This window comes from Penicillium coprophilum (genome assembly GCF_028826855.1).
Source record: "Penicillium coprophilum strain IBT 35676 chromosome Unknown utg000002l_segment0_segment1, whole genome shotgun sequence".
NCBI lineage: Eukaryota > Fungi > Ascomycota > Eurotiomycetes > Eurotiales > Aspergillaceae > Penicillium > Penicillium coprophilum.
This window is the reverse complement of record NW_026622722.1, coordinates 2,001,521-2,029,402: the sequence shown is the minus strand read 5'-3', so window position 1 is coordinate 2,029,402 and position 27,882 is coordinate 2,001,521. Positions and strand designations below refer to the sequence as shown.

Below are 27,882 nucleotides of genomic sequence, written 5' to 3'. Positions count from 1 at the left end.
GAGGCTGCTTTAACTATGGATCCCCTGAGCATCACCGCCGGCGTGCTTGCCCTGCTACACGCTTCACGCAAAGTGATTGATCTCCTTTCAACGATAAACTCCGCGTCAGCTGAATTACGCTGTCTTACAGTGGAGATCAGTACCACCCGCGCTCTTCTCTCAAGTATCGCGGATATCGCTGCCATAGATGAAACATGGAACCGGAGTTTACGAAAATTGATGATCAACGATGGCCCTATGGAAATGTTAAAAACACTTCTATCTAAATTGGAGCACCGCTTGGGCCAGGAAGTCAACATAAAGGGTGAGCCAGGGCATCTGAGACAGAAGCTAACTTGGCCATGGCGAGCCCATGACACGCGGGAAATGGTAAAAATCGCAAGGGAGGCTAGGGGGTTACTCGCCGAAGCTCTGGCCGTGGACCATTTGTGAGTGCTTCTACTTGATATCTAGATATGTTATTCCTGGTTACACCTGACTATCACAAGTCAAGATGAGAGGTTCCTGGTCTATCTTTGAACTTCTCTAAAGCTTCTATAATCCAGCACCATTTCGAAGGAAATCCGACAAGAAACCAAAAAGATCTATGAGCATTCTCAGGAAACTTTGTTCCGGCAGAATGGTTCGTCAATCGTTGACTTCAACTTACAAAAATAATAATCTAACCCAACTAGTAAGCGAGCAACGGATGGTGGTCAAGTGGCTATCAACTGTCGATCCGGCCGAATCTCACCACTCTGCCCGCGCTAAACACGAGCAGGGGACCGGGGACTGGCTGCTTGACTCAGAGGAACTGCGCCTTTGGTTGACTAATGCCAGGGAGGTGATTTGGTTGTATGGAATTCCAGGATCAGGGAAGACAGGTATGTCATGCAACTGCGACAAGTCCATGGGTGATGTTGACGAGCTCAGTGCATTGTTCGACAATCATTGAACATGTTCAAAGAATCTGCAGAAACGAAGAGAAACCTGTTGCTTTCTGTATCTATTATTATTTTGAGTTTAAAGATCAGAAACGGCAAACCTTTGATGGCTTTATCAGGTCAGCCATTGCCCAAATTTGCCAACAAAGCGCTGTATTTCCGCGACAGGTAAGGAGACTGTACGAAGACAAAATTAACAAGGGCCAAGATCCGAGCGCAGCGACTCTTGTTGAAACATTCCTCATACTTTTGACAGAAATTGGAAAGTCATATATCATCCTTGACGCTTTAGACGAATGCCTGGCGCAAAAAGAGATATTCGACCTAATTCAGAGGGTTAAAGACAACATTGCATGCTCAGCAAGTATTATGGTTACTAGCCGCATGGAACGGCAGATCGAGACTGGGCTCCAGGATCTGGTAACTAGGGCAATCCCCATCCGTGGGCCACAAGTGGACCATGATATCCAGACATTTGTCCGCCATGTTCTTGTATCAGATCCAGTGTTGAGCAAGCGCCCAATTCAGATGAAGAATGAGATTGAACACGCCGTTGTGAACGGTGCCAGTGGAATGTATGTCTCTGACATTTGATGTGAATATTTCCTGGATCCCATCATTGACCACAGTTAGTGCAGGTTCCGACTAGCAGCATGTCAACTCGATGCCTTACGTTCCTGCTTGTCCCCATCAGCCGTGCGGAAAACCCTACGGTGCCTCCCTCAGACATTGGACGAGATATACGAGCGTATTCTTTGCGGAATTGACGAAGAGTCCCGCTCTATCGCTTCGACAGCGTTGCAGTTTCTAACAATCTCGGCGCGCCCAGTCAATTTGGATGAGCTATCTGAAATGGTGGCTATCAGACCTGGAGTCAGTGTTCTCGTCGAGATCGATAGACTCTTTGATCCTGCAGATATCCTGGCTGTATGTTCCAGTCTTGTTACCATCTCGAGGGTATTTGGGGTTCAATTGTCACACTACTCTGTCCGGGAATGTTTGACTTCGGACCGGATATCGACAGGGCCAGCTAGTTACTTTGCCATAAAAGAGCCTGAAGCACACTTAGCGATCGCACAGCGTTGCTTGACCTACCTGCTGTCTTTTGATCAGCCTGTTATGCCAGACCAATTTCACACCTCATCATTGGATGGGTCCTTCGAAACAAGCTACCCCCTGCTAGAGTACGCCACGTTCGAATGGCATACTCATGTACGGCTTCTCCCTTCAGAATACCAGAACCAGACTGGGCCGATGATTCTTCGTCTTTTGGATCAAGACAACCTCGCCTTTCACCATTGGCTTTCTATCTATCGGTTAGGTGAAGATGAACACAGTCCTGGAAGTCCATTATATTATGCTGCAGAGTTGGGATTATCTTCCATGGTTCGCACGATTCTCGACGCAGGCGCTGATGTCAATGTTGTCGGCGGTATGTTTGGATCACCACTTGCAGGTGCGGCTTTAGAGGGGCATATGGATGTTGTTTGCATTTTGTTAGAGCACGGCGCAGATGTCAACATTCAAGGTGGCCTGTATCATACGCCTCTACAAGCTGCTTGTGTGGAACGAAGACTTGATTTGTTCAATCTTCTACTTGCTCACGGCGCAGACATTAATATCGCTGGGGGATACTACGGTTGTGCTCTCCAAGCGGCTGCCGCGCGAGGGTGGCCTAACGCCGCCCTCCATCTCACCAGTTTAGGTGCAGACATCAACATAATGGCAGGGCAGTTTGGCACAGCGTTACAGGCTGCATCGCGATATTGCCACGAAGAACTTGTCATGGAGCTTTTGGCGAAAGGTGCGGACCCAAATGCTGCCGGTGGCTACTACAACACTGCCCTCCAAGCAGCTGCTCGAGGTGGACATACTGAAATTATTCATATGTTGCTGGAACATGGAGCGGATGTGCACATGGAGGGTGGATTCTGTGGCAGCGCTCTACGTGCTGCTCAGTCTCGACAAAATCACGCCGCTGTTGATATTCTTGAAGCTGAGCTCCGATTGAGTGATGCAGACAGGCGTTTATCGCTAAGATTGAAGGGGCTGCCCGAGGAAACTGGAAGGGATCGCGAGGAGAGTCCTCTGTAGAATGAGAATCGTTATTTTCCTGGCCGCTTTACTGCCTTGGGGACTTGCGACTATGTTCCATTCAGAGATATACCCACACTTTAATTCCTGCATACTTCTCTTTTCCAGTTTCCCCCAATGGCACTTCCTCCAGTATCGAATCCTTTGACCACCAAGCCAACTATCCGCTGTCATGAACCGCGGCTTAGCTGAGGCATCTATTTACAGCCTAGGGTATATCTATCAGAGGATATTGTATTGTCCGACAAACACCTTGACTATCCCGGGGTTAAGATCCGAAGCTCTAGCGGCGGAGTTTAATAATTAAATCCGTCCGCTCGGGCAGTTCTCCCGTGCGAGAGCGCGAGAGCTCTCTTGATTTAGACGTCGTGATTTGCTCTATAAATATGCAGTGCTCCTTGTAAATATGCATGGATATGAACACTAATATCATTTTTTGCGTGGCATAAATTCCATTGCTAAAGAGAATGGCAGCTTGTTCCAAAATCCTTCTACAAGGCGGTACTCTTCTGGTGCATGAAGTCGACGAGAGGGTGGTTGCGCGCCAGCTCGATCTCTTAATCGATGGAAACAACATTGTCAAAATTGAGGAAAAGATCGATGTCAATGAAGAGAGCGTTAAAATCATCAACTGCGATGGCAAAATAGTATCGCCTGGGTTCGTCAGTACCCACCATCACCTATGGCAAACCCAGCTAAAAGGTCAACACGGCAACCATACTCTTCTGGAATACATACCGTCCGGAAATTTCATCGGGTCACTCTATTCAACTGAAGATGCCTTCTGGGGTGAGTTGGGTGGGGCAATGGAAGCTATCGATGCTGGAACTACATCAGTGGTCGACCATTCAAGCCTCAATGTTGGCGATGAGTACCGTAAGAAGCTATACCCTTGCTTTGGTTTCAAGTGATACTGAATTGCGCAGCATCGACGTTGATGAATGCCTTGGTAACCTCCGGTCTACGAGCTGTGTACTGTCAATGTGTTCCGAGGACGGTTTTGGAAGGTTCTGTGATAGCTAGGGATGACTATTCCCCTACATCCGCACTTCGCACTTGGAAAGAGCTTGCAAAGGTTGCCCCTTTTGCTGACGGTAGAGTACAACTTGGCTTCGCGGTGGATAATCTATATCTCCCTACTAGTCAATTGCAGGAACTCTACACCGAGCTTCGATCAATGAACGCAAAGATCATTACTACCCATGGTGTAGGGGGAAAGGCCTTCAGTGACCCTCCGTCAGCTGTACAACTTCTGAACAACGCGGGTCTACTTGGTCCAGATATTCTTCTCTCACATGCCAATTTTCCAAAGGATGGCGATGCTGGGCTTTTGGCCAAGCACGGCGCCTCTGTTTCTTCAACACCAAACACAGAGCTCCAAATGGGCTGGGCACCTGTGGCATTCATGCCTGAATTTCAGCGAATTGTCAGCCTTGGAGTGGATTGTCACAGCTGGGGAAATGGATTCATGCCTGGACAAATGCGTATGTTACTTCAGCATGCCAGAACGAAGCATGCGGAAAGACTGGAAAGTGAAGGAAAGTGGAGCCGACATGTTGGACCTCTAGTGGAAGAGGTTTTCAATTTGGGGACGATTGGTGGCGCTCGGTCGATGGGAATGGCTGGCCAAATTGGGCAGATCAAGCTCGGAGCCAAAGCAGATTTGGTGATCTTTGATACTAAGAGCCCGTCAATGTGGGCTGCTGCGCAGGAAGATCCAGTTTCTGCCATCGTGCTGCATTCCAGCGAGAGAGACGTCGAAACCGTTATCGTGGACGGGGTTGTAAGAAAAGAAGGAGGCAAATTGCTGCCTGTTTCGATCGCTACCGCTCCTGCTCCTGCCGTAAGATTTACCTTGGGCAGACGGCAAGTCGAGTGGATCGATGTTATGACTGAAGTGTTGGAGAGCAGAAAAAGAATCAAAGCCAAAGCGCAAGGAATCGACTTCAAACTGGCAGAAGAAGCAGTGATTGATGGTTTTCACATGGATCGAAATACCCTGATGGAGGCCATCTAAGGGATTAATAAAAAAATCTATTGCGCAAGTCCAGACACCCATCCATGTCCGCAGTTGATGCACGAAACGATCAACCCGACGCATGAAGTTCGCAAGCATTTGCTAGGGCAACCTGTCTTTGCATTCAGCTTATGATTGAGAATCTCCAATCAAACCTGGTCACTTTTGCCTCACGTCTGTGCTCTACATCTTAGTCTCTTACTCTGTTGTTCTTCGAATGCTTGCCCTCTTTACCATTCCTGACCATGTGCAGCTTCCCTATCTTTCTGTCTCACTACCAACTCGTAGGCAACAATCAGGCGAGTACATCGGCTTTCGCATTAGCGGGATTGTAAATCAATACGCTAGCTCCGGCTTTTAAGACGTCGTACACAAGGTGTTTTTAGTCTGTATTATTCCTTAGGCGGGACGGCACCCGACCGGCCACAATATGATATTCAAGCATACATAATTGTCAGAGCATCAAGCATGCTACGTGGATCCGAAGGAATCAAGCGTACCTAGGCTTTTTCCGTGCTACTTTCGCATTGGAGATAGCCGGCGACAAACTTGATCTTTTCCTGACAATGTCCAAGAGCGGCTGCATCGTGGTCTAAATGTCTCACTTGGATTCGTTGAAATCTAGTTTTACTCCTGTAGTACCCATGTGAAGAAATGCCTGGGCGCAATCCATGTCTCTGGTGGTTGCTCAATAAGATGGATAGCATAACTCTCTACTACAGCCTTCAATCGCGCCCTTTATGGTGTCGGGGGTGCTATGTTCCTGTTTAGCTTAGCTTACAGCAGACTATTACAGTCAACCCCAACAGTTCAGTGAGTATATTCGAAATTCAAGAATTGGAACTCCTCTCCCTATGGATTTTTGCAAAATATTTCTAACTAATGAAACTTCCTATTGTTGTCGTGAACCCCACAAGAACAATATCAAGATGCTCGAGCCATTCTTCGTATTGTTGCCGTTCCATTGTAGACTTTTCGATTATAATATTTTTCTTTCCTCCTTCCTCTTCCTCAATTAATTACCCTAGCCATGGAACGAGTCGTCATTGTGGGAGCAGGTTGGTGGCAGTTGACAAGAAATTGGATTTTGGCTAACTTGTTAGGTCTTTACGGTCTCATCGCAGCGAAGACATACCTACAAATCGTCGGGGCATACGACGAAAAAGGCACAACCAATGGCACCGAGGAAATCGTCGATATTCCCCTCTGCTTCGCTGGGAGTATCGACGCTTCCCAAATAACCTCCTCCGAGCGTCGCCTTCTTGTGATTGACTCTGCCTCCGATATTGGAGGTACCTGGGCTGAGGAGCGTCTGTACCCAAATTTGTTGAGTCAAAACTCGTATGGGCTTTACGAATTCAGTGATCTGCCTCTTTCCGACGTTGTTCCAGAGGAACATGCGGATGATACACACAATCAGTTCATTGCAGGTTGGAAGATCAACCGTTATCTCCATGCTTGGGTTGAAAAATGGCAACTCAAGAAACACATAAGATTGAATTGGAAGGTAAGATATCCCCAAACAGTGCTAAATTATGGGAGTTCTAAATGATCTCTAGGTGGACGACATCACCCGTCTAGAAACCAAAGAGTGGCAGCTCAATATCAGCGTGCTCACGTCCCCAGCTCGCCGCATCACCATTATCTGCGACAAGTTGGTCCTAGCTACTGGACTGACCTCGGTACCAAACACGCCCGATACGAAGGAATCATCACTCGCCTCCGACAACCCTAACCCAGTCATTCATGCCAAGGATATTGGAGAATGGGCTCGAGAACACCTGGGATATCAGCCACTGAAAGCACCGAAGTCCGATACTGTTGGGATCCCAGCCAAAGAGTCCGCTTATCCACAACTGCGATCGGTTGCTGTCTATGGTGGCGCAAAATCATCCTTTGATCTAGTCCATTTCTTTGCGACTCTTCATCGCAACGACTCAAAGCTGCACCTCAAGTCTACACAAGATAGTCCAATCCAGGTACACTGGATCATCCGTGATCGAGGCGTAGGGCCCGCGTGGATGGTGCCCCCAATGTCTACTCTCCCAAATGGTGACACCGTTGCAAGCGACAAGGCTGCCAGCACCCGATTGATCACCCACCTCACGCCGTGCTGTTACGAGATTCCAAAACGCCTGTCTCTCGGGTCTTCCGGGGGTCTCCACTGGGAGGGCTCATGGCTAGCTCGGTTATTCCATGGCAACCCAGTAGGCCGATGGTGGGTTCGTTGGCTCTGGCGATCGATTGATAAAGGTTTGGAGGAGACGGCGCAATATAGCTCCGATGCGAAGATGGAAATGCTTCGCCCAGAGAACAGGTAAGCTAAATGAGGGATGCGTTGGAATACTAGGTAGCTGATGACTTTCAGTGTTGTCTCCTGTGCATCTGGTATTGGTATCGCAAACCAAGGAGACCTCTGGGAAACAATTAGATTGCCCCATGTCAACGTGTACCGATCATCCATTACGGAAATTGTCGCTTCTGAGCCAGAAAAAACCACAGGTTCATCCACAAAAGCCTCAGTGCACCTTTCAGACAGCAATTGCATTGATGAAGTAGATTTGGTCGTCCACGCAACCGGATATAAGCCAATAGTCCCGATTCGGTTTCAACCTGCAAGTCTCCGTCTGGAACTGGGGCTGTCCGCGCTGGTGGACTCTGGGTGCGAGGATAGTCCCGAGAGTTGCGAAATTCCAGCGGGGACACCGGAGCGAATCCGTGGACCGCTGGAATCAAGCATAAGAGACCGCATCCAGCACTGGGAAGATCTAGATCAACGCTCTGAAGTCATGGTGAGAAAGACTTTGAATGCGACGAGATGCGCTTTCACAGATCGGAGTCCTCCCTCATGGGCCCAGTCTCATAGACTGGTGCCATATCGCCTATTCCGTCGTATGGTTGCTCCTGAATTAGTCGCACAAGGTGATCGCTCTTTTGCAACACTCGGTGTTATCTTATCATCAACCATTGCTGTTGTTGCGGAGGTTCAAGCTCTTTGGGTGGCTGCATTCTTGACAGGAGGGCTTGAGTCCCCCATGGACACCAAGTCAGACCCACTCAAAGCTCTCTCACTTGAAACCCTTTCACTGCAGGCCATGGAGAATGCTATCTCCGAAGATGTGGTCCTGGGGTCATTGACGGGAACTGGCCTTGAGGTTGAGGCCATTCAGGTATGTCTATTTTCCCAAACCAAAGGATATCATAGTCTAACCATTCCACAAGTACAATGACATGCTCCTGCGCGATTTAGGACTCAATCCTAATCGACTCGGGGGTGGGTTCTACACCGAGTTGACGGGGGTGTATAGGCCCTCGGTGTATGCTGGAATTGTGGATGAGTGGAAGAAAAATAGGACGGCGGGGAAATCGTAGCTACATGAGGTTGATTACAGAGGATAATAATGTCCTACCGAAATTTGATTTATTATTAGATATGAGTCCTGACTGCTTCCTATCTAAAACTCCGCAGAGGATCACCTGGGCGCCGTGAATAGAGTCACTTGATCTCTGCAAAGCCCACAAAGCCCACAGCCCAGCCCGCCCTAACTGGGGTGTGTTTTGGTCCCGCTCCTTAGGCCCGATATCTCGACCTCTGCCGGTCAGGTTGTGGTTAAAATTGAAATATACACCTATCTAGCGATTAATATTCTTAATCCATAAATCATGGAGACCATTTCATCAGTGCAAGGACAGAATTTAGCACTTATTAGATACTGGTGGAGCCACCGAAATGGGCTATGATAAAGGCCTTCTAAGCCCCCGCTGGGGGTTGGGTTGGGCTTCGAATGTTAAGCCTTAGCCCACTGAGGGTTGGGCTTTGGGCCTGGCATCCGGGCCCATCTGTGGGCTTTAGGGAGCGCTACCCATGACAAAGCAAATGTGATGCTGGTCATGTGAGGGTGCTTGCGACTTCCTAATTTGGAGGCTTGGCATCCGCGTACCTTCCCGATTAGAAACCCGCTGCCTTCCCTCTCACAACCCTGGGGCCTCCAACATTGGACTGCCATGGAGCGTCAGAAGCAAACCAGACTGACCCGATGTCGCACTGGGTGCATGCGCTGTCGAATTCGTAGGCGGAAGTGTATGGTATCTCTGGATCTGCGGAATATCCCAGTCTGACAGAAATCCAGGCGACGAAGGCAAGCCACGATGTCGAAACTGCATTGGCCGGAACTATGAATGCAGATACGGCATCCAATTGACATTTTTGACAAAGAATGCACACACTGTGCAAACATCAGAAGTCGAAGCACCATCTGTCAGCTATGAAGCTATTCGGGTAGGTTTTCTGATGACAATCCCGCGGCAGAGACCTGATCTGTACATATACATATATTCAGTTCGTCACGGAAGAGACTTCAAAATGTTCCAACGAAATAGAGGATCGTGCACTGGACGAAAGATCCTCTCACATTGGGCTGACTCCACAACCACTCCAAGTTCACCCTATCACGCTCAGCGATACCAGAGATGAAGACGTGCCATCCTGGGCCGAGTCAGCCCTTCATGTCGCGGACCAACGTAGTTATACGATCCTCAATGATAGAGATGAATCGGCAGTCGCGTGGCTGTTGGCTCTCGGAATGAATGGACCGGATCTAGGACCGTCGGAACTAGTAGTCCCATCACCAGCTTCAACGATACAATCTAATTTCTCGCGCCAATTGGGCTTCACCACGCAAAGTATACAACACTCACCCGAGTCAATCCTCGAGACATTCTCATCCACCAAAATACAAGCCCTGCTACGACACTATCGTTATAATGTAGCCCCTTGGGTAAGCTTTTCGAAATTACAACGAACTGCACAGTGCTAACTGCATCAGTTGGATATATGTGATCTTGGTCAATCATTTGGAATCCAAGGACTCCAGTTAGCTATGGCCTCACCGCCAATCTTGAACGCGATTCTTGACCTGTCTGAGGTTTCTTTCCACCAGCTCCACCCACAGAAGTCACCCGGAGAGGGGAGAAAGACATTCCTCCGGCAAACCGACGCGGGCATACAAGCTGAAACTACATATGTCGCACTGCTGAACGTTATCAACCAAGTAAAAGACTGTACCTCGAATCTCTCTGCTATGTGGAACACCGAAAGACAGTGTGATCATGACCTCACTAGGGCCTTAACTTCCCACGCGGTGGCTAGAGATCTTAATTCTGCGATTTATTGGCTTTTTTTTAGGCTTGGTATGCAATCGGAGAAAGAATGTGTGATTTTGATCGCTCTGAACTGACTACTTCGGGGATCATAGATCTCGCGACAGCGCTAGCCAGTGATGGCGACATGCGCATGCCACTTCCCCCGTCATTCCCATACTTCACGGAAGTAGATGTTGTGGCTGATCCATTTGAGATGGTCTATTTCTACGCATGCCGCCCTTTATGGCTCTGTGCAAGAGGGGTCCAATTTGTGCACAACGAAGAAGTTTGTCCTGATCGACCTCCGCTCCAAATCTGGATTCAATTAGTGGAAGAATTGCAACAATGGTATCGTGAGCGACCAAGGGAATTTCAACCCATGGTGGAATTAGAGCTGGATGATCAGTTAGCTGGACCAGAAAGAAGTTTTCCGGTTGTTCTCTTTGCTAATGGAGCAGGGTTGTTTGGCAACCAGTTGTACCATACGGCCATGTTAATTTTACTACACAATCGGCCTCGCACCGCACGCATCACCGACTTCCACTCTGGTGCCATGTCGTCGCTGTGGCATGCGCAGCGGATATGCAGTATTGCTCTCCACAATGATCGTAGGGAGTGCTGGGATCCATGTCTCCTGGCATCCTTTCTGTTAGCAGCTCGTCGGATGACACATGAGTCCCAACAAGATGAAGTTGTGCGTGGGCTCGACCGCATCTGCACGGTGACAGGGTGGAATGCGAGCGACTGCTTGCAGAGCCTGCGAGCAGAGTGGTGCCTCCTTGACCAAATATGCTAGAAGACAATCTTTGTTGAAATCTTTCACGTTGACACCGACGCTCACCCTGTTACGGGAAACCGCTGTCTATCAATATTCCGGTCTGAGCGTGAGATCTGGTACCCCCAGGCGAGTTCCAGGTCACGGATGCGCCAGCAAGCACCCCATCCAGTCTCGGCTTCAATGTGACGGATGAGGTCGACTATAATCGCGTGTTCAGAGATATGGCTAAATAGCCGTCCCGCAATCCATAACGGCTGAATGGCGTTATTCAAGCATCCATGGTGCGGATTGGCGAGCGAAGTTCCACAAATACGCCTCGCATGCCACAGCGCGGACATGGCGGGTGTCGACTGCATCTTGATAGATTTGGGCATCAAGTTGAGCAGCAAAATGCATGCCGTGCTGTACAACTGGTTCGAGGATATAGCCGCCCATTGCAGGAAAAGGATATGGGGGAATGGTTTGGTCGTCGTTGTGTGGATTGGTAACAGCTCCGGTGGTCGGCTGTCAAGCCAATGCTGCAAATCGTTCCATAGTCGCAGCCAGCGGCGATTGAAGGTCTCTCCGGTGCAGTCATTCTGAATGGCTAGCTCTGCAAACTGAGTACGATCAGCCACCAACTCGCACGATTTGGCGCAGAGATATACGGCGTAGTTGGCGTGCATGTCCGGGGACTGCGCAGATTTGAAGAGCTGTGCAGCATCATCTTCGTGGCATCCAGGTGTGAGCCATTTGCTAGGCCGAAGAAGAGTGCTCTGTGTCCCATCAGAGATCAACGCACCACATAGGTCTAGTTATTCTAAATCAGTGATACGCTTTTTTCATTTGACCATCAATGTGGCCTCTTACCCATGCGTGCGTAGCACCAAAACACCGCTTGTAGAAGACCGCTGCTGAATCCATGCATTTCGAAGGCGTCAAAAAGTGCCGCACATCCCTCCAAATGGCGCTGCCAATCCTGCGCCCTCGCAGACATCATCTCAAGACAGCAGAGCAGTACACAAGCGGCGACAACTTTAGGATCGCGCATTTGTAACAGTGGGCTCAGCAGTCGAATCGCTTCTTGGTAAAGCTCCAGACTATCAAACGAGTTTTGGATCCCCTCCTTCCGTTCCATTTGTCGGGCGGATATTGCGAGGATCGCGTTCATTAGGGCAGGAAACGAGCGGGCCAGTGCGGGAATCTGCACTCGAAAGGTACATTGCGAATCGAACATATCGAGCTGCGGTCGGGAATCAGCGATTATTGAGAACATCGAACACCAGATCAAGTGTCACATACCCACGGTGCCACCTGCGCAACATAGTTTTTCAAATACTCAATACGACGGAGATTTGACAGTACAGGCCGTGTTGGTGTCTGCTCCCCGTCGCGCAATTCTGTCAAGCCTTGTTCCTGGATGTCAGGGCTGGGCGCGCGGGTCGGAGCTGCAGACTGCGCGAGATTGAACAGCATGCATCGGAGCTCCTCCTGGGATGCTAAAAAGCCTGGATCATGGGAGAATTCATCGGGCCAGCTGGTAGCGCCCGAGGGAGAAGCAAATGCAGCATCGGCGGGATTGGATACAGTCGCGTCGGATTGCGACCAGTCGTTCATGGCGTAATTTGAGACTCACGACGGCTATCCTAGCTCATGAGGAATTGAACCGAATCATTGAGTCTCGGACAATGAATTCGAGTTCGAGAAGATACCAAGAAAAACTGTATCTCCAAGAGTAGTTGAAGTTGATGTGGAGAGCCAAGAACGGAAAATCCGCTCCCACTTCTCCTTTGACATTGGACATTTCAGAGGTCTTTTCACAGAACGGGATTGATTCATCTATTCCGTATATAATTTGGAAATATTACTACAACTCAAACTCCTTCACCCAAGAGCACTCATATAATGAGACTGATTCCGTACCTCGATCTCAACCTACAATATTCCGTATACCCTACCCCGTACAGTTCAAATCACATTCTGATCCCCGTTGATTGGTGTAATCTGTTCAGGGATGTTGCTGCAAAAAAAAGGGGGATGAGATCCTGCAACGCAGTTGGCCGTGGCCCCTGGCACTTGCAGCATGGATCGACGCAAGGGATGTGATGGAAACACCAGATGGCACCTCCTTGCAGGAAGGGCTATCGACATTCCAAGCTACAGGCACTTTCGAGTATGCTATACTCAGTATCCATTACCCTCAAATCTATTGGTATAGGGCATCCATATCATGTACGGCCTCAAACAGTTGTCGCTTCTAAGCTTGATGCTTCTATCAGTATCGGCAGCAAAGAACCCCAGAAGGACAATTGTGCGTATATTCTTCCTGACTGCACACTATATCGCTAACAGGACTATGCAGGTGGGCATTCAAACCGCCGACAAGAGCCGTGGTATCGATGTGCCATTGAATGATTGCCATCCGATCGAGGAAGAGTGAGACCGAAACCCAGCTACCATGTTTCGGTCGAGACTAACGAGTGGCAGGGATGTTCTTATTGTGTCTTTGAAAAAGCCATGCCGACTTTTCACGTAAGTCGAAAGCCAATCAAGCAAGTACACTCGCACTAATAGTAGGAAAGCGGCCCTGAGTGCACCGGACGCAACACATTCTTGAGTCCCGGCGACCACTCTTCGGAGGACCCAATTCCCGTCATCGAGTCGATATTTTGCCAGCCATAATTGTGAGGGAAAGCAATGGTAAATGTGGGAGTGAGAAGATAGTGTAGACATTTTGTCTGGTTTGGTTGGTATATAGAATGAAATCAAGCCCTTTTGCTGAGTACTCGTTCTACTTCAGGCCCAAGATTGTCTCAATGGAACACCAAGTCCACCCGTGCTCAGGCTTGCAATCATCGACATAGTATTGTTTGTGTTAATAATACTTTCAGGAAGCCTCTTGCTCATCAACCACTAACACCTTGATACTCCCGTTTCGAGTGTCAGCGCAAAGGTGGAGTGCATCTTGAGCTTTTTCAAGAGGGAAAACATGTGAGACAAGTTTATTCAGGTCCAAGATGCCACCACTTAGGCAGGCGATTGCTGGAGGCCAGGTATCACGGTAGCGATTAATGAACCGAAGATCAATCTAGCATAGTCAGTAAAAGAGCCTTCACTTCATGGGAACACTAATTCAACTGACCTCTGCCAGGGAAATATGCATAAAAGGTAAGTTGTTCATTATCGCCTTTCCCACCCCAATCACCATCACTGTGCCTCCTCGCCGTGCAGTATATGCAGCAGTGCACACACTGCTTTCCACACCTGTGCACTCGAGTATGGTTTCGGGAGCAGCATATTCGCCAGACCCAAAGAGAGCACGAATAGCCTCTGCATTACTTTTTGCATCTTTGGTACGATCTACCTCATAGGTAATGCAAGACGGGACAAAGTCTTTGGCAAAGGCTAGCCGAGACGGCTCTAGATCTGTGATCACGATAGGGTGTGCACCCGAGGCACGAGCTGAAGCTAACGCGATCAAGCCAATCGGGCCTGCACCGCATACAACCACACCGCGGCCCAATGAAAGACCGGCCGTTTGGATGCCATGCATCACCACCGAAAGTGGCTCGAGAAGTGCGCCCTCGGCAAAAGTGACGTTGTCGGGTAGCTTGTGAAGCCATTTGGCAGGGTGGTTCTTGTAACGCTGAATGGTACCTTCGTAAGGGTAAACCCCTGCAAACTGGACATCCTCGCACAGGTTATAACGTCCCTCGTCACAGAGGAAACACTGTTCACAGGGAACCCCAGGTTCGACGGCAACGCGGTCACCTATAAAATTATCAGCTTAAATATCGGGAACTCCCATGGATGATGTCTACCTGGTTTCAAATGCTTGACCCCCTCGCCGCACTGCAGAACGATACCCGAAGCTTCATGGCCAATCGTGCAGTCGCCTTCGAACACCAACGATCCGATGCGCCCGGCCTTCCAGAAATGAATATCTGACCCGCAAATTCCCGTTGCTTTGATATGAACCAATGCCTCGCCTGGCCTGGGGGCGTAAACAGGCGTCTCGACAGTTTTGAGCTTGTGGTCTGCGGTCACCTGCAATGAGGGATTGGGGTGGGAGACCTTGAGTGGAATGCGATCGCCCATTGGTGTTGTCATGGTCTGCTGGCTGTTCTGCCGATTAACAAGTACTGAAGTCATTTGTGTGTTTTCTGTGTAAATTCACAAAAGTGGGCAACTTCTGTTCTTTAAAGGCGCCATGGGAGCACAGCACACGGAGTGCTTTTGGATCTAGTAAGTTGTGGCTCAGGATACCTGTTTTGGCGTGGTTAGAACTGCCAACTTGATCTCAGCCCTGGTGTGGGGTCAGCACTGGGGGTAAATCGCCCGATTGGGAAATATTAAGCATCACCACTCGCAATACTATTTCAAGAAGCTTCCCCTCCAGGTCTAAAATTTTGGATATTATACTAATTATTCAAAGCTTTTATCATGACTGTTGGATTTCAACGAAACGCAATTGACGGCGTGCCCGGCTCTGCAATGCCTATCGTTCACAAGCTGTCCAAGGACCATGAATTGGTATTGAAGACCTTTCGGCTCTTGATTGCAGACCTTTGCCAACAATTCAACGGCGGGCATCCCGGGTATGATTGTCCTACTCTTGGCTTGCTTGGAGAACAGATGCTGATTGTATGCCAGTGGTGCCATTGGTATGGCTGCGATCGGTGTTGCGCTATGGAGATACGTTATGCGTTATGCGCCGCACACTCCAGGATTCTTCAACCGAGATCGCTTCGTCTTGTCAAATGGTCAGTTCTACATTGTTCTACTGAATATACTCCGGCAAAGCTATATACTGAAATAACACCCTCTAGGCCACACCTGTCTCTTCCAATACTCTTTCCTGCATCTGACAGGATACAAGGCCATGACATTGGAACAGCTCGAATCATATCATTCGGATCGCATCGATGCGCTCTGTCCCGGACATCCAGAGATTGAACACGAAGGAATTGAAGTGACAACTGGACCATTGGGTCAGGGTCTAGCGAATGCTGTAGGCTTGGCCATGGCGACGAAGAATCTCGCTGCCACCTACAACCGCCCTGGCTTCGATGTGGTAAACAACCACACTTGGTGCATGGTTGGCGATGCTTGCTTGCAGGAGGGAGTTGGTCTCGAGGCTATCTCGCTGGCCGGGCATTTCCGTCTAAACAACCTCACAGTCATCTACGACAACAACCAGATCACCTGTGATGGATCAGTTGACCTTACCAACACTGAGGATGTCAACCAAAAAATGCGCGCCTGTGGCTGGGATGTGATTGATGTGGCAGATGGCTGCTTTGATATTGAGGGCATTGTTCGTGCATTGGAGCAGGCTCGCTCATCGAAGCAAAATCCCACCTTCATTAATATCAAGACAGTCATTGGTCTTCATAGTAGCGTTGCTGGAACTGCTGTTGCCCATGGAGCTCCTTTTGGTGCCAAGGGTATCTGTGATATGAAGACTGCCTATGGCTTCAATCCGGAGGAGCACTTTGTCATCGGCGACTCTGTGCGCCAGTTCTTCCAGGGCATTCCCGAGCGCGGAGAGCAGTGGGTTCAAGACTGGGATCAGCTAGTGAAAAATTACGCTATCCAGTACCCTGGTCTCGCAACCGAATTCATGGCGCGCGTCCGCGGGGAGCTTCCAGCCAACTGGCAGGATCATATCCCAACCACCTTCCCTGATAAACCTACAGCCACACGGACGGCATCTGGCTTAGTATTTAACCCAATTGCAAAAGAAGTGGACACTTTCATGGTCGGTACTGCGGATCTCTCGCCATCCGTAAACATGATATGGCCTGGCAAAGTAGACTTCCAGCATGTGAGTGAGAATGACTGACAGCATAAACCGGAAAAAGTGCTAACTGTCTCTTAGCCTGACCTCCGCACAACTTGCGGCATCAATGGGACTTATGCTGGCCGCTATATCCATTATGGTGTCCGCGAGCATGCCATGGCTGCCATCTCAAACGGTCTGGCAGCTTACTCCCCAAACACCATTATTCCGGTCACCTCGACATTCTTTATGTTTTACCTGTATGCTGCACCCGCAGTCAGAATGGGTGCATTGCAGCACCTCCAAATCATCCACGTCGCCACCCATGATTCCATCGGTATGGGCGAGGACGGACCCACTCATCAGCCTATCGAGTTGGCCAACCTATATCGCTCAATGCCAAACCTATTGTACATCCGTCCCGGTGATAGCGAAGAGACAGCTGGTGCATGGATTGCGGCCATCGCCGCCAAGCAGACCCCAAGTATCATTTCTACCTCCCGTCAAACATTGCCCCAGCTCTCGCAGACTCGGCGTGATGGCGTGGCGCTCGGTGCATACGTTCTATCTGAAGCTGAGTCGGCTAATGTCACTTTGATCGGCGTCGGGGCTGAGCTTTCATTTGCAGTGGAGGTTGCTGAGCAACTGAAGGTGCAGAAGGGTATTATTGCGCGCGTTGTCAGTTTCCCTTGTCAACGCTTGTTTGAGAGACAGTCGCTCGACTACAAGCGTAAAACGCTGCAGCGGCACCGGGGCATACCGGCTGTAGTGATTGAACCCTACGCACCAAATGGCTGGGAGCGGTACGCGGATGCGGGCATCTGCGTGACGCGCTTCGGTCATAGTCTGCCGGGTAAGGCAGCATACAAGTATTTTGGGTATGATATTGATACCTTGACAACAAAGGTGGCCAGGTACCTGGAACAAATCCATGAAGATGAGCTCCTTGGCGGCGAATTTGTCGACCTATGAGTAAAGTGTCTAATATTTATGTTCATCATTTACAGGGGTATGGGCTAGGTATCAAATGAATGAATTTCATATTCAATTCAAAGTTGCGCAATTTCCACCATTGTTGTTGTTGTCAGTCCGGTCGCATATATACATTCCAACGCTCCACGTAAACTTGGAACCCCTTTTAAGGTTAAATGCATGAGCCAATCACGAGATAGAAAAGTCTTCTCAAGATCGGGGGCTCACAGTTTTCTGTCTTTATACGAAACCGTTTTTTTTTCTTTCTTTCACTTTCCTGTGGTTCACAAACTGTTGTTGGCCTTTGTTCCATCGACCCGTACCAGGTGACCCGGCCTAACTACACAGCGACCGTCTAAACTTCATATGAACTTCCCTGCTGACTCTACCCCTCAACTTAGCTCAAGTCATTACTGGGGAGAGGATGTAGGGATGATTCAGAGATGTGACCTTTTAGGGGGAAGAAGGGAACAACAACACTATGGTCCTACCGATCGTGCACAGCGCCAGGGGTGTTCATAATGGAGCATAATAGTCATAAGACTGACCAATCACTCCAAAAGTGATGGTCAAGCCAATTTTGACCTCCCTTATTGCTTTGGGGTTAATTTTCTTCCAAAGGACAAAAGGATACAATCCATGCCGCAGCGAGTGAATATGCGGTGACGAGATATAATAATGTTTAAGATTTAGAATAATCTTATACCGAAAACAAGGGGGTGGAAGCATGGTCTCAGACTGATATGATGCACTCGATATCACTATGGATCACTTGGAAATTAGGGTATACTGACAAGACATACGATAATCATTCGGAAGATCCGAAGCAAAATATTTGCCCTGTCAATTATATCAGATGCCACACAAACTAAGAACATCTGATCTTTTTTTCCTTTGTGCTAGGAACGTTCCTGGCCAATGACAGTCAGCTCGTGGCCCATGCCCCGACGCGGGGGACCCAGAGCCTGTTGATCGACACAACGAAAACAGCGTGGTAACCACGCAGAATGGGGTCATGCAGCCACATGCGATGAAAGGAGGTCCTAAGAGGATGTTCAAAGAAAATAGACGAAAATGAAAGACTTATAAGTCAGTCACTTCATCAACTCAAGTCCGAGTTTTTTATTTTCATCACAAACATGGCGCGTTCTCTACTCCTTGTTGCCCTAAGTCTGGGTGCTGCTGCAATGCCCGCTTCATCGGGTATGAGCAACATCAAAAATATTGTCATCCTCGTGCAGGAAAATTTGTCCTTTGACCACTTCGCTGGCGGTCTTGACTATGATTCCAGCATTGATGGCCCTCAGAATCCTCAATTTTGCAATCCTGCCAACGTTTCCATCCCTCACTCCGACAATGTTTGCGCCAACCCTAATGCGAAGAACATCGCATCGGAAGACCCTAATCACAGCATTGCGGGTGGTAACATGCAAGTCTTTGGCACCTACCACCCCCTTGCAGGAGCCAAGTCCACCATGAATGGTTTCATCACTGAGCAGCGTACCTCTTACCCGAAGGACGACCTAAAGCGGGCAGCCGAGGCGATTAATTATTTCAAACCGGAACACATCCCCGTCTTCAACACCATTGCTCAAAACTTTGTCTTGTTTGATCGTTGGTTTGCCGCAGTGCCCGGTCCCACAAACCCCAACCGTGCCTACTTGACCTCAGGCACTTCACATGGGCATGGTCGTAACGATGACGACTTCATGAAGTCCGCACTGCCACAAAAGTCCATTTTTGAGCAGTTATCTGAGAAAGGAATCACTTGGAAGAACTACGAGAACTCGACCCAGTCCAAACCCGCATTTTTGCCCGACGCCTTGTTCTATGATTGGACCGCGAAGAATGGCAAAGATAACGTGGTGCCGATTGACCAGTTCTACACTGATGCCAAAGCTGGCAAGTTGCCACAGTTTACTTGGATCAACCCCGAGTGCTGCTCCTACATGTCAATGCACCCTCCCTCCCCCATCAACATGGGAGAGAACTTTATCAAAAGCATCTATGAGGCTGTGCGTAACTCGCCGCAGTGGAATGAGACCCTCTTCATTCTGACTTGGGATGAACATGGTGGTTTTGCTGATCACGTTTCGCCTCCCACTGACGTCCCCGCTGGAGACAGTCTGACTTATACAGAGAAAGCTCGGGATGGCCAGCAATACACTTTCCACTTTGATCGTCTCGGGATTCGAGTTCCTACAGTCTTGATCTCCCCCTGGGTTTCCAAGGGATGGGTCCAGCACAAGCCTACCAACGGGAACGAGTTCACGCATACCTCTATCCTCAAATTTGTCTCCGAGCTCTGGGGGTTGGATAGCCTATCCCCGCGCGTGGACTGGTCGGCTTCCTTTGGGAATTTGATCACCAACAAGTTCCGAAAGGATACGCCTAAGAAGCTGCCGAATGGAGCGAACTTTTAGGTTTTAACTACAATCTCTTTCTTGATAGTCGCAGTCCGGAACTCCTAGCTCAGTTGATTTTAATGATAATAGGTTTCTTATAATCACGCCTCGCAGGGATCCTTAATAGATGTTGTATTGCAATCATTAAACCATATTGCTATCTATTTTTCAATGAAATACTGCAAGTAGAGGGTAAGAATCCTAAAATGACCACTGAAACATGTCTTAGAAAGATGTGCAAACATAAAAGTTATTCTCATTCTTCATAATGTTTTTTCTATAAAAAGACCCCCTTACACCTATCAAAGAATCAGTGCAATTGTATGCCTTGGCGAATCAACTGGGGTAACTACCGAGTCTCTATTTAATTTTTGACGTCCATTTGAGCTGGCACAAGTTATTGAGATATATATACCGATAGAGTCGTCAGCATACCCGGAATAATTTGGTGCATCTCAGTTTAGGTGCTGTAGTTATCAAATTTGGGGCAGGATGACCTCCCGGGGATTATCTGCCCGGGGCTCCCGCCCGCGTCTAGCCGATTACATAATACAAACATCGCGGGGCCCGGGGACCTCACCTGCGCAGGTGAATAACCTCCTTCCAAGATTATCTATGGAAATTGGCTCTTCGACTCGTAGACATGGCAAGGCAGGTCGTACGGATTGCTTGCCGCTATGATAACCAAGTTCCAGCTAAGACAACGTCGAGACTAAATGCATGACGACCGCAGCCACATAAAGATCCGGTTTGTGAAGAATTGATGGACATCAATGTCATTGACTATGATGAGAGTGGAATCTCTAATAATAATATCAGGAGATAACGACGCCTGGCTCGATGGATGAACTTACGTTAGCGCCGTTGGTTGGAATGTTGACCAACCTCTCCCCGTGGCCCTCCAAGTGATATAAGGCTGTATGTTTTGTGTTGTGCGTTGTGCAGTTTGCTCATTATCTCTTGAAATGGAGGTTTGACTTTCATATTGACAGTGTTCGGTAGTTTTGAATGAGCTTAACGCAGGCAAAAGGTCCAAAAGTGCGTCTTAAGTTGACTCCGTTCAGGAGGTGGGATGTTCTATACCGATTGGATCTACCCAGCCACGAAGCTTTATCCAACAAGGGAAAGATGAATCTCCTTTGTCTCTTATCTCTGCCAATGACAGCGGGCTCGAGCCCTCTTATCAACATGGAATTCTCCGAGCCCACTAGCCCTGCTATGCAGTGATCCCGATCAACATTCCATTTCCCATTTTATACGCTGAGCGGGGCGGTTCGTGCACCCACACAGTGGGCCAAGTTTCGAGGAGACCGTTGTCATTTCTCCGGGCTATTTCTCAAGCGGATCCCGCATCTGATCGTCGCAGCCACGAATTGCAGCATATTGCAAACCCGTGCCTAATACCTCCGTGAGTGGTCAGTAATGATGGAGAGGACATTCTTCCTCGAGTATATGTCTATTAGCATCACGCGAAAAGCTTGTAACCCAAGGAATAACCAGAGTACAATCTGCCTAGACGCGTGACTCATGAAACTGACCATATCAGTACATCTAGGGGGTCAGCATCACATTGTTGAGACCCCAGTCTACCTGGATTCCAGGTATGTGCTTTTGCGCTACCTTCCTTACATTCTGATTGGAAGGATTCGTGTCAGGGAGATTTCTTTCGTCATGCAGCTAGCTTCCATTAGCTTATTTTCCCTTCCCACGCCGATCCTGGCTTCCTTTTTAAACGGCTGGCTTGAATATAAACCCTTTTCAAAGGAGGGTTTCCCCCGTGGCTTTCGCATCTAAAACACTTGTGCTTCCAGACCCTCACCGCGTCCGTGATCACAGAGTCGTGATATTTTGCATCATGGAGCCTAAGGAATATACTCCTAGCTTCACTAGCCGGAGCACATCTTTCATACCCTCCGATCAACAGTCCGACAGCAGAATCATCCTAGACGAGAAGAAGCTCCCGCCAGTGGATGGAGGTGTTCAAGCATGGCTGTTCCTTATGGCTTCTGCAATGCTCGAAGCTCTAGTCTGGGGTACGTGGTCATTGGTGTCATTTCGTCGAAGATGAATTGTTGCTCGAACTAATACGTGATCAGGTTATGCATTCGCATTCGGTATATTTCAGGACTACTATAGTACACACGAGCCCTTCAAGGGATCTCAGAATATTGCAGTTATCGGAACATGTGCGATGGTCAGTTGTCAGGATTTTCAAGGTAGCTCTTCTCTCGCTAATACAACATCCAGGGTATTGCATATCTAATTGCTCCGTTGGCAATCGTTTTAATGATCTTAGTCCCCAAGATCGCTCGCTGGGTATCGACTATGGGAGTGGTCATCATGTGTTTCTCTTTGGCACTGAGTTCTTTTTCCACCAACGTGATACATCTTATCTTGTCCCAAGGAATCGGATTCGGAATTGGAGGCTGTTTTGCCTATACTCCTACCATTCTATTCATGTCGGAGTGGTTCGATAAACGGAAAGGTCTTGCTTTTGGTATTGTCTGGGTGAGTCACAACCAACAATTTGTACACCGAGCTCCTTATAGCAAATCGAACTGATATATGTCACTAGGCTGGGTCCGGAGTGTCTGGCATAGTTTTCCCACTTGCCATCCAGTGGCTCTTGAACCAGTATGGGATTGAAGCCACGCTTCGGATATCATCAGTGACGTTGTTCATTCTTGCCGTGCCCTTCCTCTATTTCCATCGACCGAGGCTGCATACGACAGATATCGCGTACCACCGTCTCAATTTTCATTTCTTGTACAACAAAGTCTTCATAATTTATCAGCTTGGCAATACCCTTGAAGCAATCGGATTCTTCCTGCCGACTATCTACCTTCCGACATACGCCCGCAGTCTAGGTGCTAGTGACTATATGGCATCTCTCACCGTGATACTCGTCAATTTGTTCACCGTGTTCGGCTCTGTGATCATGGGATTCCTTTCTGACAGATATCACGTCACTACCTGCATCCTGATGTCGACTGTTGGTACTGTCCTGGCAGTGTTTTTCCTTTGGGGATTCGCCGACACTATCCCCCCTCTATACGTTTTCTGTATTGCTTATGGCCTCCTCGCGGGTGGCTTCTCCTCCACATGGGCGGGAGTCTCCAACGAGGTGCAGAAGGCCAATCCATTAGCAGACGCGACTGTCATTTTCCCATTCATGGAAACGGGACGTGGAGTTGGCAATGTGGCAAGTGGGCCTCTAAGCGAGGCCCTGCTCAAGGCAGATACTTGGAAAGGACGTGCGTCCGGTGCATATGGAACTGGCTACGGTACCCTTGTTGTTTGCACCGGCGCAACCGCATTTGTTGGCGGCCTTTCTGTGGTCGCCCGTCACTTGAAATGGATATAAACCATCTCCGGCACCACACAACCGTGTCGCATGGGCCGATCATGTCGCAACCAGGGGCTATTCCATAAAATATGAGGGGAGTCACCATCTTAAACGAGATCTATGAGAGTATAACGGGTGATTAATATATGATTGTGACAACGCTTTATTGATATTTGAGAAACAATGCTATGTAATGGTACTGCAAATACCCTCGCGCAGATGCTTTGCAGTAAGATAGAGATAGAATAGAACTTATTCAACATCGCGAAAATAACAAAATGTGGTAGATGTACATTTATTTGGCGACAAAGCCCCAGACCCTCCAGTACCATGGCTTGGGAGGATTGACTTCCTTTTCGTAGTGCAAGCGACCGGTGTCAATATCAGCATCGGCTACACTGACAAATGGCGGACGGAAAATGACCTTGTGCCCGACATAGAGCACCACGAAAACGATTGGGCAGATGTAAGCAATGAAGAAATCGGTCACATCGAAATGCGGAATGAAAGAAGTGAAGCCTTGGGTAAGGGCGATCAGGATGTTGAAAAAGAGACCATACCAAGCAAGATATGGCTGGAACACGGCCTTATATGGGAGAGAATCGCGAGAGATCCCACGATTCGCCAATACGCGCATGAACGCAATATGACACGCATTGATAGAGGCCCATGTAATAAAGCCCGCAACACTGGAAAGATTGACGAGCCAAGTGAAGACTTGCCCAGCGTCATTGGAAACGTTCATGAAACCTAACAAGCCAAACAACGCGGTGAATGTCACACTAACATACGGAACACCGTGCTTGGTCACCCAAGCAAAACAGGCGGGAGCAAATCCTTCATGTGCCAATCCAGTCAGGACACGACTGCCACTATACACGTTGGAGTTTGCGGCTGATAAGACCACGGATAAGAGGACGGCATTAATCAAGCTTGGAAGAACCTTGACACCCGCTAGGTCGGCAGCGATAACCATAGGCGAGGATGATGCGTTTGTTGTCGCAGTAGTCAGGCGGCTGTTGGTGTAGGGAACAACGAGCCCGATGAAGAAGATGGTCAAGACGAAGAAGAAAAGGATTCGAACGAACGTCTTACGGATAGCCGATGGCACTGTCTTTTGTGGATTTTCAGTTTCTCCAGCAGCCACACCGACAAGCTCCGTTCCCTGGTAGGAAAATCCGGCTTGGATGAGTACCGCCCAGAAGCCAACAAACTTCCCAATAGGTGCCGGCAAGGCTTCGCTGAACGTGGCAAAAGCTCCTGGCGAGTGCCAGTAGCGAAAGCCTATATAGCCCTGCTCTCCAACTCCAGCGTCGATGCAAATGGCGAAAATGATGAAACCGATAACAGTGGCCACTTTGATGGTTGAGAACCAGAACTCCACCTCGCCGTAGAAATTGACGGGGAGGAAGTTCATAGCCGTAATGAGAACCCAGAAGACTCCGATGAAAATGGCAATGTTCAGAGTAGGATCCCAATATTGGATGATGGTGCCGGTGGCGGTCAGTTCGACAGCAAATGTCGAGGCCCAGTTGAACCAATAGATCCAGCCCATGGAAAATCCAAGGCTAGGGTCGATCAGCCGGGCTGCATAAGATGTGAAAGCACCGGAGATTGGGATGTAAGTTGCAACTTCGCCCAGCGAGCTCATAACCGAGTAAACGATAGATCCGACAAAGATATAGGCGATCAACGCGCCTGCTGGGCCGGATTGTGCGATAGCAGTGCCACTGGAAATAAAGAGTCCTAAGGAAGTTAGATTTCGGGCGTCGTCTAACTGAAGCTGAGAGCGCAAAAGAATATACCTGTGCCGATAGTTCCACCTGCGACAGACGTAGGTTAGTATCTTCTCCTGTAACCCATGTTGATCAAGAAAGCTAAGACTTACCAATTGCAATCATCTGTAGATGTCTGCTTTTAAGCTTCCGCTTCAGTTCGGTGGGATTGGGCTTCGCGGAGTGATTTTGCTCGGCATCGGACTTCTTAGTGTCTTGGAATGCATTGTCTGTATCCGAATCTGCAGAGATCGCATTTGCAGAGGCTTTGATATCATCGCGTGCCACAGAGGCATCTTGAGCGGCCATGTCGGGCATGACAGGGCCACGGAGTATATCCGATCAAGTGATTAGAACAAGAGGTTATCACAGCATCAATTGCAAAGTTGTGGTTCAAGATTGTCTCGCCTTCCGATGTTCAGAGATTTTCTGCAGAGATCGGGTTCGGTGCGGCTCCGAGAACAGATCCATGGGTGGAGCAAATTGGAAAAATCTTAAATGTTTTAGGTAAGTGGCGTCACGCTACCTGGAAAGGAAGGATCGAACGAGGGTGCAGAACATCTAAAGTACTCATGGCTATAAGGTACACATTTTGAATACGAAGCTGCAATGAAAACAAAGTACAGATCCACAAGGGCTACTCAAGGCGAAGTACACCTTCAATATCTCAAGGATTGAACTATCGACGTTCCATATGCCTAAGACTACATACATTTCGGAAGATGATTATCTTACATGGGCGCGCATCATACCCGTGGACCCGTGGACATCTATATCTCTGAGAAGCTTCCATGGTCTACGTCATACAAGTATTCCACTCTGCGCATTGTTGTGCAATTTCCATCACAGGAAACTCTTGGCAGACCTAGCCTTGCAATCTCAGAAATCGGGCCATAAGGCCAACAACTACGTCATTTAAAACCTGAGGTAACAGGCCACAAGGCTCCAACCGTCGATTTCCAACTTGGGGCAATTGATGTTTACGGAAAATCATGCATGGATCTCTTTTGAAACAGCCATATAACATGCTCTGGCAATACGTACTTTACCACTCCGTATCAGTTACCTATGTAATCTGTTGATGTATTTCGGCCGTACTCCTGTCGGAATGGCCTGGTCCTGAACATAACTCGGTCAGGGGTTAGATCAAATCTTGGCCTTCGAGGTCTCAGCATTTTCCATGTCCTTGTTCTTTGGGCCGGCAAATCCAAATATGTAAGCCCCGATCTTGCGCATCTGAATCTCCTCTGCGCCTTCCGTGATCCGATAACGACGGAAATGACGATAGATGTGCTCAAAGGGGTAGTGACGAGAGTATCCATCGCCGCCGTGGATCTGATCGGTGAGTTATGTCTCCAACAACCATACGACTACGTACATACCTGAATTGCTCGGTCGGCAGCTTGACAGCATAATCGATTTGCCCAGAAGTTACACATGCCCACCTGATCGGAAAGGCGGCGCTCAATTTCAACCCATGGCGGCCGCTGGGCTTCGGACGACTGGCATTGCGCCACAATACGATCCATCCCCCAGCTTGTCTTCAAGATGAACAGTCGCAGCATCTCTACCTGTGTCATCAACTCAACAACCGGAAACTGAATAGCCTGATTATCAGCTAGAGTTTTCCCTTCGCCCCATATCTTCCGTGCTCGTGCACGCTCTATACTTCGGTCCAGGCAGTATCTTGCGGCCCCACAGGAGCTTGCCGCTTGACGAATTCTATTCTCGTGCACAAATGTTTGGGCAATGGCTAGTCCGTGGTCGACCGATCCCAAGACCGCCGAGCTGGGAACCCATACACTATTCAGTTCCACCGTTGCGTGGTCGGTGGGCATGTTCAATGTCCACTCATAACTAACGATGCGAACTCCTTTTGTGCCACGAGGAACTAAAAATGCAGTAATGCCTTGTGATGACCCTGCTTGACCAGATGTTCGCGCAAAGATGAGAAAGTGGGTACAGTGATGAGCCCCTGTCTGCCACTTCTTTGTCCCCGTGATTTCAAACCCTCCCCGAACTTGACGAGCGGTAGTAGACATGAAGGTTGCATCGCTTCCGTGGTCGGGCTCAGTCAGACCGAATGTTGTCCGGAACTCTCCTCGCAGACGTGCGGGAATCAAGGTATCTCTTTGTTGTTGATTGCCAAAATGGTGGAGCATGAAAACGTCTGGGAAATTCCCAACGATACTATGCTCATTCTGTAAATCATTGGCCAGCCCCAGACCACCACCGTACACTGGATTCGAGGCCAAGTGATAGCGAATAGCGCACATCCACAAGTTCGTGTCAGGATGTGACTGTCCCCCATAGACCCGGGGGAGGGCAAATCGATAAAAACCCGAAGAGTCAGCTAGAGTGCGCGCCTTGCCTGCTGTTTATCAGCCGTGCTCATCTCAAACTTTCGCTCAACCTACCTAATAGCTCTTCCCATTCCTTTCCTGGGTTGCCATTATTCTCCCAGTCGGTCCGAGCATACTCACGGCGGTGATCGAAGAAGCGGTCATTGTCATCGGAATGCTGTAATGGGAGAATAGTTGAGTGAATAAAAGAATCTATTGATCCCAAATGAGCTTCGAGGTCTTTTGGCAAGTCAAAATTCATGGCGATTCTTTATATCAATAGCAGCAGGTTTTACAAGCTAGAGATATATTGTATGTCGCCAATAG

The 27,882-nt window shown here is 48.8% G+C and overlaps 12 protein-coding genes across 12 annotated transcripts; 8 read left to right on the top strand and 4 right to left on the bottom strand.

Moving 5' to 3' along the window:
• Nucleotides 1-15: 15 nt before the first annotated feature.
• N7500_002822 (ankyrin repeat domain-containing protein) lies at nucleotides 16-3,017 on the top strand (the record flags this gene model as incomplete). Its single annotated transcript, XM_056673968.1, has 5 exons — nucleotides 16-428; nucleotides 546-622; nucleotides 675-863; nucleotides 913-1,498; nucleotides 1,562-3,017. The coding sequence occupies 5 exons, from the start codon at nucleotides 16-18 to the stop codon at nucleotides 3,015-3,017; spliced, it is 2,721 nt and encodes a 906-aa protein (XP_056534493.1).
• Nucleotides 3,018-3,484: 467 nt separating this feature from the next.
• Nucleotides 3,485-5,034, top strand: N7500_002821 (Amidohydrolase 1; the record flags this gene model as incomplete). Its single annotated transcript, XM_056673967.1, has 2 exons — nucleotides 3,485-3,893; nucleotides 3,944-5,034. The coding sequence occupies 2 exons, from the start codon at nucleotides 3,485-3,487 to the stop codon at nucleotides 5,032-5,034; spliced, it is 1,500 nt and encodes a 499-aa protein (XP_056534492.1).
• A 1,030-nt stretch (nucleotides 5,035-6,064) lies between these two features.
• N7500_002820 (uncharacterized protein) lies at nucleotides 6,065-8,406 on the top strand (the record flags this gene model as incomplete). The annotated part of the gene is made up of 5 exons (XM_056673966.1): nucleotides 6,065-6,092; nucleotides 6,138-6,541; nucleotides 6,594-7,351; nucleotides 7,403-8,204; nucleotides 8,257-8,406. 5 exons carry the CDS (start codon nucleotides 6,065-6,067, stop codon nucleotides 8,404-8,406), a joined length of 2,142 nt encoding a protein of 713 aa, XP_056534491.1.
• A 1,837-nt stretch (nucleotides 8,407-10,243) lies between these two features.
• Nucleotides 10,244-10,972, top strand: N7500_002819 (uncharacterized protein; the record flags this gene model as incomplete). Its single annotated transcript, XM_056673965.1, has 1 exon — nucleotides 10,244-10,972. The coding sequence occupies one exon, from the start codon at nucleotides 10,244-10,246 to the stop codon at nucleotides 10,970-10,972; it is 729 nt and encodes a 242-aa protein (XP_056534490.1).
• A 41-nt stretch (nucleotides 10,973-11,013) lies between these two features.
• On the bottom strand, nucleotides 11,014-12,550 carry N7500_002818 (uncharacterized protein; the record flags this gene model as incomplete). Its single annotated transcript, XM_056673964.1, has 3 exons — nucleotides 11,014-11,744; nucleotides 11,804-12,176; nucleotides 12,236-12,550. 3 exons carry the CDS (start codon nucleotides 12,548-12,550, stop codon nucleotides 11,014-11,016), a joined length of 1,419 nt encoding a protein of 472 aa, XP_056534489.1.
• A 613-nt stretch (nucleotides 12,551-13,163) lies between these two features.
• On the top strand, nucleotides 13,164-13,615 carry N7500_002817 (uncharacterized protein; the record flags this gene model as incomplete). Its single annotated transcript, XM_056673963.1, has 3 exons — nucleotides 13,164-13,369; nucleotides 13,421-13,465; nucleotides 13,516-13,615. 3 exons carry the CDS (start codon nucleotides 13,164-13,166, stop codon nucleotides 13,613-13,615), a joined length of 351 nt encoding a protein of 116 aa, XP_056534488.1.
• A 205-nt stretch (nucleotides 13,616-13,820) lies between these two features.
• On the bottom strand, nucleotides 13,821-15,085 carry N7500_002816 (NAD(P)-dependent alcohol dehydrogenase; the record flags this gene model as incomplete). The annotated part of the gene is made up of 3 exons (XM_056673962.1): nucleotides 13,821-14,021; nucleotides 14,076-14,704; nucleotides 14,755-15,085. The coding sequence occupies 3 exons, from the start codon at nucleotides 15,083-15,085 to the stop codon at nucleotides 13,821-13,823; spliced, it is 1,161 nt and encodes a 386-aa protein (XP_056534487.1).
• A 291-nt stretch (nucleotides 15,086-15,376) lies between these two features.
• On the top strand, nucleotides 15,377-17,687 carry N7500_002815 (transketolase family protein; the record flags this gene model as incomplete). Its single annotated transcript, XM_056673961.1, has 4 exons — nucleotides 15,377-15,531; nucleotides 15,587-15,696; nucleotides 15,763-16,760; nucleotides 16,815-17,687. The coding sequence occupies 4 exons, from the start codon at nucleotides 15,377-15,379 to the stop codon at nucleotides 17,685-17,687; spliced, it is 2,136 nt and encodes a 711-aa protein (XP_056534486.1).
• Nucleotides 17,688-18,826: 1,139 nt separating this feature from the next.
• N7500_002814 (putative phosphatidylglycerol specific phospholipase) lies at nucleotides 18,827-20,110 on the top strand (the record flags this gene model as incomplete). The annotated part of the gene is made up of 1 exon (XM_056673960.1): nucleotides 18,827-20,110. The coding sequence occupies one exon, from the start codon at nucleotides 18,827-18,829 to the stop codon at nucleotides 20,108-20,110; it is 1,284 nt and encodes a 427-aa protein (XP_056534485.1).
• Nucleotides 20,111-21,947: 1,837 nt separating this feature from the next.
• N7500_002813 (uncharacterized protein) lies at nucleotides 21,948-23,456 on the top strand (the record flags this gene model as incomplete). Its single annotated transcript, XM_056673959.1, has 4 exons — nucleotides 21,948-22,125; nucleotides 22,189-22,286; nucleotides 22,340-22,600; nucleotides 22,668-23,456. The coding sequence occupies 4 exons, from the start codon at nucleotides 21,948-21,950 to the stop codon at nucleotides 23,454-23,456; spliced, it is 1,326 nt and encodes a 441-aa protein (XP_056534484.1).
• Nucleotides 23,457-23,733: 277 nt separating this feature from the next.
• Nucleotides 23,734-25,531, bottom strand: N7500_002812 (Amino acid permease; the record flags this gene model as incomplete). Its single annotated transcript, XM_056673958.1, has 3 exons — nucleotides 23,734-25,184; nucleotides 25,244-25,261; nucleotides 25,327-25,531. The coding sequence occupies 3 exons, from the start codon at nucleotides 25,529-25,531 to the stop codon at nucleotides 23,734-23,736; spliced, it is 1,674 nt and encodes a 557-aa protein (XP_056534483.1).
• An 828-nt stretch (nucleotides 25,532-26,359) lies between these two features.
• On the bottom strand, nucleotides 26,360-27,817 carry N7500_002811 (acyl-CoA dehydrogenase family protein; the record flags this gene model as incomplete). The annotated part of the gene is made up of 3 exons (XM_056673957.1): nucleotides 26,360-26,548; nucleotides 26,596-27,584; nucleotides 27,631-27,817. The coding sequence occupies 3 exons, from the start codon at nucleotides 27,815-27,817 to the stop codon at nucleotides 26,360-26,362; spliced, it is 1,365 nt and encodes a 454-aa protein (XP_056534482.1).
• Nucleotides 27,818-27,882: the final 65 nt, after the last annotated feature.